The sequence below is a fragment of the Armigeres subalbatus genome, chromosome 1 (genome assembly GCF_024139115.2).
Source record: "Armigeres subalbatus isolate Guangzhou_Male chromosome 1, GZ_Asu_2, whole genome shotgun sequence".
Taxonomy (NCBI): domain Eukaryota; kingdom Metazoa; phylum Arthropoda; class Insecta; order Diptera; family Culicidae; genus Armigeres; species Armigeres subalbatus.
Window position 1 is genome coordinate 239,092,590 of NC_085139.1, and position 8,369 is coordinate 239,100,958.

The 8,369-nt window shown below is 47.8% G+C and overlaps 1 protein-coding gene across 1 annotated transcript; it reads right to left on the reverse strand.

Annotated features, from left to right (window-relative positions):
• Positions 1-792: 792 nt before the first annotated feature.
• LOC134207136 (uncharacterized) lies at positions 793-8,150 on the reverse strand. Its single transcript, XM_062682856.1, has 2 exons — positions 7,971-8,150; positions 793-1,446 (listed from the first exon to the last, which is right to left on the reverse strand). Exons 1-2 carry the CDS (start codon positions 8,148-8,150, stop codon positions 901-903), a joined length of 726 nt encoding a protein of 241 aa, XP_062538840.1. The 3' UTR covers positions 793-900.
• Positions 8,151-8,369: the final 219 nt, after the last annotated feature.

The following is an 8,369-nucleotide window of genomic DNA, read 5'->3' on the forward strand; positions in this document are numbered from 1 at the left end:
ACCCAAGGGAAAGCAGAACTGCTCTTTGCGGGCACCTTGCGGTAGGTAATCGATTCGTCAGCACAGCACACTTCCAATAAATGTCATATTTCGATTTTTCAATAAATATTTGATTTGCCTCCGACCCGTGGTGTTTCGCCACTTTTCATTGCTCCACCTCGACCGGTTGGTGGTGGTGGGTGGATGGAGGGAGTTTCTTGTCGTGGGAAAGTTTGATACTTTCACCACCAGTTTTCACCCTCATCCGGGCACCTACTTACATGAAGGCGGTCTTGAATCCTGTCGTGCGGATGCAGGGAAAGTGTTCCATTTGTCAACGGTCGGGTGGTTGTGGTGCGAATGCTGATCCCATAGAGCGGCAATTGGTGTAGTGCACGAAGAAAGTTGCTGGTCGGGCTTAAGAGCTTAGCAAGTTTTGTCGATACTATGCGGTACTTCTGAATAATAGTCTCTTAAAAGCCATTCTTTTTTTTGTTGTGTATTAGAATTAAATCCGTTTTGCAGATTCAAAGTTGTATTGTACGGATGCTCACGATTCAATAAATTTCGATCTCTTCGAAGAAGTAGATATTGAAACAGATTTGTTACTCTGAAGGATCAGACAGAAAATAGGAGAAAGTGATGTTATGTATGTACATATTTATTCTGCTTATTACCCTGATAATGCCTGTACCAATACTTAACACGCTGATTCTGTCTATCATAAACAAATAGTCGCAAAGCGAAGGAGGATGATTAATCAAGAATGATTTGCGGATCCTCCGTTGGTGTCGCAGAACAAACGTGCCCGGGTAAAATGTAATATAAATACATATTTATTTTGCCTTCTACGTTTTTATGACAATTGTTTCTATCTGAGCTCAGCTTAACAATATTGTTTTTAAATATTCATCTCGTCCTTCAATAAATACAAATTTTCTTTGCCGTCAAGCAGGTGCACTCCGAACGGAGCGGCGGCAGAAACGGGAATTTGTAGCACTCGGAAAAAGACGCAACGGGCGGTGCCGCTCTGACGCAACCACGGACCGCCTTTTTCGGTTCGCAACGGGGCGGGATCCTGGCCTTCCCGCAGCCGGGCATCGAGGCCCTCGGGCAAAGCTGGGTTTTCGCTATGAAACAGTCGGGGGCCTGCAGCGAAGGCGCTGGGGTCGTGCAGGGGGATTTGGCCGCAACCTGAAGTTTCGTTCTCCGTGCAATTCCATGTGGTTGATTGTCCTCGCAGGAGAACTTTTTTTGCTTGGCTGGATCCGGGCAGGTGCGCCATGTTGTGACGCCTTCGGGTTTATCCCCGCATGATTCGGGCTTTTCTGGGGACGTTTGGGCCGGTCGTTCTTTGCATACTTTCTCCTTGCAAGCCTTCTTTTTGCTGAAGTCGGTCAGACCGTGGTTTTTACTTTTGGAAGAAAAAGGGCGCAACTCTGCAATTTTACGACTACGTCTAATTTTCTAATCGGTACTGCTTTGACAATTTCACTAAAATTTTAAACATCTTGAAAGTGATGTGTTTGTGGGTCCAAAACAAAGCCTATGTGACGAATTGCAGAAAATGAGTGAAGAAACTCAGGGAAATTTTTGCTAAGGCCACTAGATGAACTTTTCACATGAAAGATTGAAAACATGAACGATTTTTTTTATGTTCAACGTTTGGATTATTTAATTTTCAGGTATTTGATATTAATATTTGCATATCACTGAGCTATTAGGCTATTGTATTATTTTTTTGCAAAAGCTTTAAACAGATCTGCTGACACGATGACCCTCCGACGAGACAAGAGGTTTTTTAGAGGAGAATGCATTTAAATCAACCCAGCACACGTGCATTGTAGTTTCAAACTACCACACGAAGTGGCTGGAGTGTCGACTCGACCGTACTGGTAATACCGACTAAACTCCCTTGGCTCCGCCACTGTTTTCCCCAGGAACTACCTCCCAGTACTACTTGGGGATGGCAGTATTAACACTCGCTCATTCTCGCTCACACAGGCACCCGCTACCCGGTATCGGTAGTCATAGAACCAACATTCCTGCGCTCTCAGCGGCGTGTGCAGTCCATCATACACCTATTCATTACACTTGCTTCGAGTGACGATCTCGGTTGCCACCGCCATTACTCCTGCTGGGCAGACCATTCAAACACTTCTCCGCGTTCGCACTTTTCCTCTAACTAACCAATCACAAGTTAGTACTGCTTGTCGATTGCCCTGGCGCGCCGATTCTCTGCAAGCGCAGGCAATCTGAGTGGTTGCAGTCGAGACTGCGTTCCACTCCTCCACCGCTTGAACATCCTCTGGATAAGGTATCCAGAGGTGTTCCGGCCAAAGTGTATGTGCTCTGCAGTTTCGTCAACACCTGGGCAGTCAGGGCAGACGGGGAACCTCGCGTGCCCAAACCTGGGTGGTACTGTCGGAAACAGCCATGTGACAGGAATTGGTCGATGGAAGTGAACTTCCATGGGTCTCCCCACCCAGCTTGATATGTTAGGAATCAGCCGGTGGGTCCACCCACCTTTCGGAGTTATCCCACCGCGCTGCCAGCTGGCAACCGAAGTCATGGTACGCTGCGGCCTCTGGTGCCACGAGCTCAAAACACTCGTCTTCCCGATGACCAGACCGATGCATCATACTCGCTATCACGCAGGATGCCGATACGTGCGGTAGGCCACTCTGAGAACAGCAAGCGGGGTGCTCTCCAGTTTCTGCAGGTAACTGGTTATCCCCAGTGCTTTTGCCAGAACGGCCACCGCGTCTGGATAGATGGCAGCGCCTGTCAGTAGCCACGTCTACTGGCGCACACCTTGAGCTGTTGGACATCATCCTCGATAATGTCGCCACAGCAGTCGAAGCCTTCTTGCACGATATTCGAATGGCTACCGAAGGTAAGCTTGTCGTCTAGATGACCCAAGAATCTTCAGACTCGCTTTGAAGTGATCGCGACGTCTCCTAGTGTACAACTGATGTTGTGCGATCTCAGTTACTGACGATAACCACTCTCGTCTTGGTTGAGCGAGCTGGCCTCTCGCACTCATCCAGTCCGCCACAGTGCTGATCGCGTGTTCTGCGGTTAGTTTACTGGGATCGACTCGTAGGCCTCTAGGGTTACATTGTAACTTCGCGAATGGTTCTGAGGTGATTTTAAACACGGTGGCTTAAGCGCCACTCTAAGAGAGACCACTGCGTTCCTTATTTGCCGACTTACTAGACCCTTTACCTCTGGGGACTCTCGAACGGTCGCTGGCTCCAAAATTACTTACGCTTAATATTCTTTCCTACTTCCACCTACCTGAACTCGCTCAACCCATGAAAAGAACGGTAAGCAACTTTCGAAGACAACTTTAAACTGTAGCCAAGCAATCGCAATGGGAGTGAATTTTCCGCCCCGTGAAACTAGCAAAACCCTAAATTCTTCAAATTACTTAACGGCATTTATTCACTATTCGTGGACGTATCGGTACGGAATGGAAAAGAGAATCATGGCCATGAAAATACAAGCTACATACCTGCGCAGGATTTTGCTTCACGATGCACTGATGCGAATACTCCGCAAGAAGATGACGATGTCCGACCAGGTTGTGCGATGGCGGCGATTGGTTTGCCGCAGATGCTGCAGATTGGCGCGCAGCGATGGAGGTCGAGAGCGATATTACTTACTTACTTATGGATCCTGTACACCGGTGGTGCAAAGGGCCGACTTGAAAGATCTCCATCCTGAGCGATGCCCGGTTATCGCTTTAACCTGTTGCCAGGTTAGATTTCGCGACTTCTTTTATTTCTTTATTGAGGCTTCGCCGCCATGAGCCTCTGGGTCTGCCTCTGCCGATGTCCTGGGTTCCAGTCTAATGTTGCTTACAGATTTCGTTTCGCCCTACGAGAGTGTCGACTCAGCCCCACTTCCGATCCCGAATTTCTGTTGTATCGGTCTGGTGAAACGACGATTAGCTCGTTGTTTGAATCCAGTGGAGGCCACAGGCCGAATAACTGCAGGATCTGTTAATGGACACCTGCAGCCGTTGAGGTTCTACTGATACACACCATGTTTCGCCAGCGATAACAGCACAGATTTTACACGAGTTGAAAATTCGTATTGGTGCGTTCACTTATCTGCCTGTTTTTCCAGATATTTCTAAACTCGAAGGCAGCCCTTGCTTTCTTGATCCGGCGTGCGTCTTGATCTGTAATGCCGTTCGACGCCATTTGGCTACCAAGATATTGGAAGCTTTCAACATTCTCCACTGGTTGCCCGGCTACTGTGAAACTGGAAGGAGCACCGTGCTACATCCAACGATTTGGTTTTGTTGAGTTGATGACTAAACCCGCGGAGAGGAGGACTGCGCAAGGTCGTTGAGCTTACTTCTGCATCAGAGCGCTCTGCGCGAGTAAACGCATCCGCCAATTTAAGTCGTTTAGGTGCTCCATGGTTATAGGCGCCATAACAGCCCGCGGTTTGGTTCACGGTCAATCGTATCTACCAGAATCTCATCGATTCAGATGAGAATCAGTAACGGTGATAGAATACATCCTTGCTCCTCAACCAGCTAGACCCGGATAGGGTCGGACAGGACCCATTGTGCAGCACTTACACGAAAAGGCCTCGTACTGTGCTTCGATGAGGATGATTTTCTAGGAACCCCCTTGCGTCTCAGGGCGCCCATATTCTCGTGATTGAGACGGTCGAAGCTTTTTCATAGTCAATGAATACCAAGAAGGGACTCTTGGAATTCGTTGACCTGCTCCAAATGATGCGGAGCGTGACAATATGGTCCCACAGGATCTTCCGGCACGGAATCGCTTGGCCGCCGGAGAGTCGCATCGATCTTCTCCTGAATCCCAGGATAATTTTGCACAGAACTTTGAGAACGGTACAGCAACATAATGCCTCGCCAGTTATCGCATACAGTCAGGTCACCCTTTGGGCACCTTCACTAAAATACCTTGCATCCAGTCGACGGAAAGTTGCGGTGTCCCAGATATTACGAAATAAACGATGCAGTAGTGAGCGGATGTCATGGGGTCAGCTTTGAGCATCTCGGCTGATATGCGGTCGACCCCTGGGGCTTTATTCGATTTCATGCTTTGATGGTTTGAATCTCTAGCAGTGATGGAGCTTCGGTATTGACACGTGTTATATGCGGATCCTAGGCAGATCATGCCGAGGTGGTGATGGCCTGGTGGCACTCTGAAAAGTTGTTCGAAGTGCTCGAACCAGCGTTTCAGCTGGTCAGTTGGGCATCAATGATCATGCGTCTTTCACAGGCATCGCGATTCATCTTTCGCCCGCTTAAGCGTCGTGAGATATCGTAGAGGAGGCGAATGTCCCGGTTGCGGCGGCTTTCTTCCTCTGTCGGCCAGAGAGTCTGCCCACGCTCGCTTGTCCGTCGATAGAGCGTTTTACTTCCTTTCAAGAGCCGTGTATCGTTGACGGGCAAGACTTTGCTCCTCTGGTTTTCGATCGCTCTATCGCGGCTTTGGCTTCTCTTCGTCCTCTATCTTCCTCCAGGTCTCATCGGTGATCCATTGTTTTCTCTGGTGCGTAGTTCACCCAGATTGTTTCGCTGGTGGCGATGAAGGCATTCTTGATGGCGGTCCATTGGTCTTCCACGCTGCACCTTCCGGAATATCTGCAGCACGCGTCTCCAGTTCTTCAACGAAGGACTCTCGTGGCATCTTCCAGTCGGCGTGTGTGAATCGTCGTCCAACTCTTTCCTCCTGCCGAGAACATGCAATGCGCAGGCGTATTTCGCCGATGAGGAGGTGATGATCAGACGCGATATCGGCACTACGTTTATTCCGTACATCAAGAAGGCTCCCGTTCATTTTCGGCTGATGCAGATGTGGTCGATGATTTTCTGTAAAGCTGCACGGAGACCCACGTGACCTTGTGAACGGTCGATGAGGAAGAGCGATCCCGATCAATGTCGTTATTACCACAAAATTCTGCGAAAGCTCTCCTGTTTCGCTCATTTCTCCGAGACCATGGCGTCCCATAATGCGCCTCATGGTTCGAGTTGTTTGATCGATCTTCGCATTGAAGTCGCCAAACAGATTCGATATCACCTTCGAATTCTATCTACGACGGCATTGAGTTGACTGTAGAAGCTCTTTGTCTTGCAGATCGCGCATCGGTTGCGCATAACATTGGATTATAGTAAGGTTTCGGACCCGTGTTCTAAATCTGGCAACGATTATCCTTTCACTTATAGGTTCCCGCTTCATAAGCGCAGAGTGCCTGTTGCGATGGCGAAACCATGATGCGGAGGGAGGCGGCTGGACGGAAGGTTTGATTTCGGAATCGAGAGTGGTCCGGAATAACCTCCGTCAAGCTAGTAGTTCCTTTCCCTAACGACCCGGCTTCCGTACCTTTCCGGTTCACCGAGCGAGGACTAAAAGGAAGATCACTAACCGTCGGTTCGGTTTCGGTCCAGCAGATAATGACGACGTACGGGGACCGACTCTCGGACTGATCCACGGAATTGGCTTGATCACCTTCGACGGTTGATTCGACCGCCGAGTTTTCGCTTTAGACGAGCGACTTACCTCCTCCGTTTAACTACCTTTACATGGGCCTAACGACGCTCGAGCTCTCGATGTCCGTTGGACGAAATGGCGGCCCTGTAGACGCCACACGTATTCCTCACCGACCTGGTCGAATACGAAATACCAGCTCACCAAAAGGCAATGCGCTGGAAAGTCCAACGCGAATTCTTTTAACAACAAACTTTACATTAAACATTTAAATTCGTTTTACCTTTTGCGTTCAAACTAACTCGGTGTTCGCGGAATTCAAAAACACGTCCTATGACGTCTGCTACGTTAACTGTTAATTTTAGAAATTTGATTAAAATAACAGAATAATCTACTCCAATCACACTTTACCTATTAGTCAAACTAGCCAAACTCAACTCAAAATACTGAAAACTTCGTAGCCTACTCGCAAACACTTGTAATCACCAGCCGTTCACTTGAGAAATGATCGAATTCTTGTCTGAATTTTATAAAGAAACTTATCCTTTGAAAAGTCGTCAATTATTTTAAATTTGCGCCAAATAAATTTGAAATCGACAAAGAGTGCGCGCTTCGGTGAGTCGATAAAACGAGCACATGAGACACAGTACATGGTCAATTTCTATTTGGATAATAATTTGTCAAGACACAAACCTCGTAATCGACATACAAATAAAAATTCAAATTTCTTTTCGTCCGGTTTGAAATTATTTACGTAATGTAATGTTTCACTATTTGATTAATTTCAAATAACTTTAATTTATGATTTTACTTAAAAGAGAAAAACGTAAATTCTTATTTTGACTTAATCACAAATTGATTGCAAAAACGTAAAACGTTAAACATAGTGTTGTTCATTACGGTACTTGTTTATTTATTTCATCAAACGATTATAATCTCCACTGAGTAAGTTCAACTAATAAAAGGATGCACTGGAGTGTATTTTCAGCGCGCGCGCTCCTGTGGCTCTGGAGTGCATTTTTTGACAGTTTGCCATGACATTTAGAAAATCTAAATATCCTTTTATTAGTTGAACTTACTCAGTGGAGATATAAAATCGTTTAGATGGAGTAAAATCAAAGAGGAATTTTTGCCGTGGGTAGGACAACACTGGTTACATCGTTAGCAAAGCCGACGATCTTCACACCAGGAGGAACTTTAGTTCAGAACCCCTCACATCAGGTTCCATAGTACCGCCCAGGATTGACCTTGCGGACTCCTGCGATAATGGGAACACTTTTCTGACGGCATCGGTCTTGTATAGCACATCGGTTCTGAAGAGCCAAGACCCGGTTCAGTCCACCGGCAGGCTAAGCCGGTGTAACGAGAGCGATGGCATCCCAGCTTGCGCTATTGAATGCGTTCTTCACGTCCAGTGTCACCAACGCACAGATCGAATTCCTCGCCTTTTCCGTTGGATCGCTACCTCTGCAGTCTTGAGCACTGAGTTGATAGCGTCCACCCTGGACTTACCCTTCCGAAAACCAACTGGTTACTCAACAGGCAATCCGTACCCTCTGCGTACGGGGTGAGCTCGTTGAGGATGATCTCCGAGAAGTATACCCGTCGTGCGATCAGGCAAATTGGTCTGTACGCCGATGGGTCACCCGAGGTTCCGGTCTTCGGCAGCAGTACCAACTTCGCCTTTTCCATTCCTCAGGAAACGACACTCATCCAGGCACCTCTGCATAGCTAGCCTGAACATGTTTGGGTTCGCTATGATCGCCGCCTTGAGTGCACGTTTGGAACTCCATCAGGCCCTGGAGCTTAGTTCATCGCAAGGGAATTAGCCATGCGAGTAACTCTTCGTTCGTCACCGGAGTCACATTTCGGCCACACTCCCAGCGCCTTGCAGCGCAGGAGGAGGCCAGG

What these genes read in the sequence shown, in the direction of transcription:
- LOC134207136 (XM_062682856.1), bottom strand. Translation starts at nt 8,150, where the DNA reads ATGGAAAAGGCGAAGTTGGTACTGCTGCCGAAGACCGGAACCTCGGGT. An exon ending in ACCAGTTGGTTTTCGGAAGG is followed by an intron (nt 1,447 to 7,970) that starts GTAAGTCCAGGG and finishes AGTACCGATTAG; the next exon opens with AAAATTAGACGTAGTCGTAA.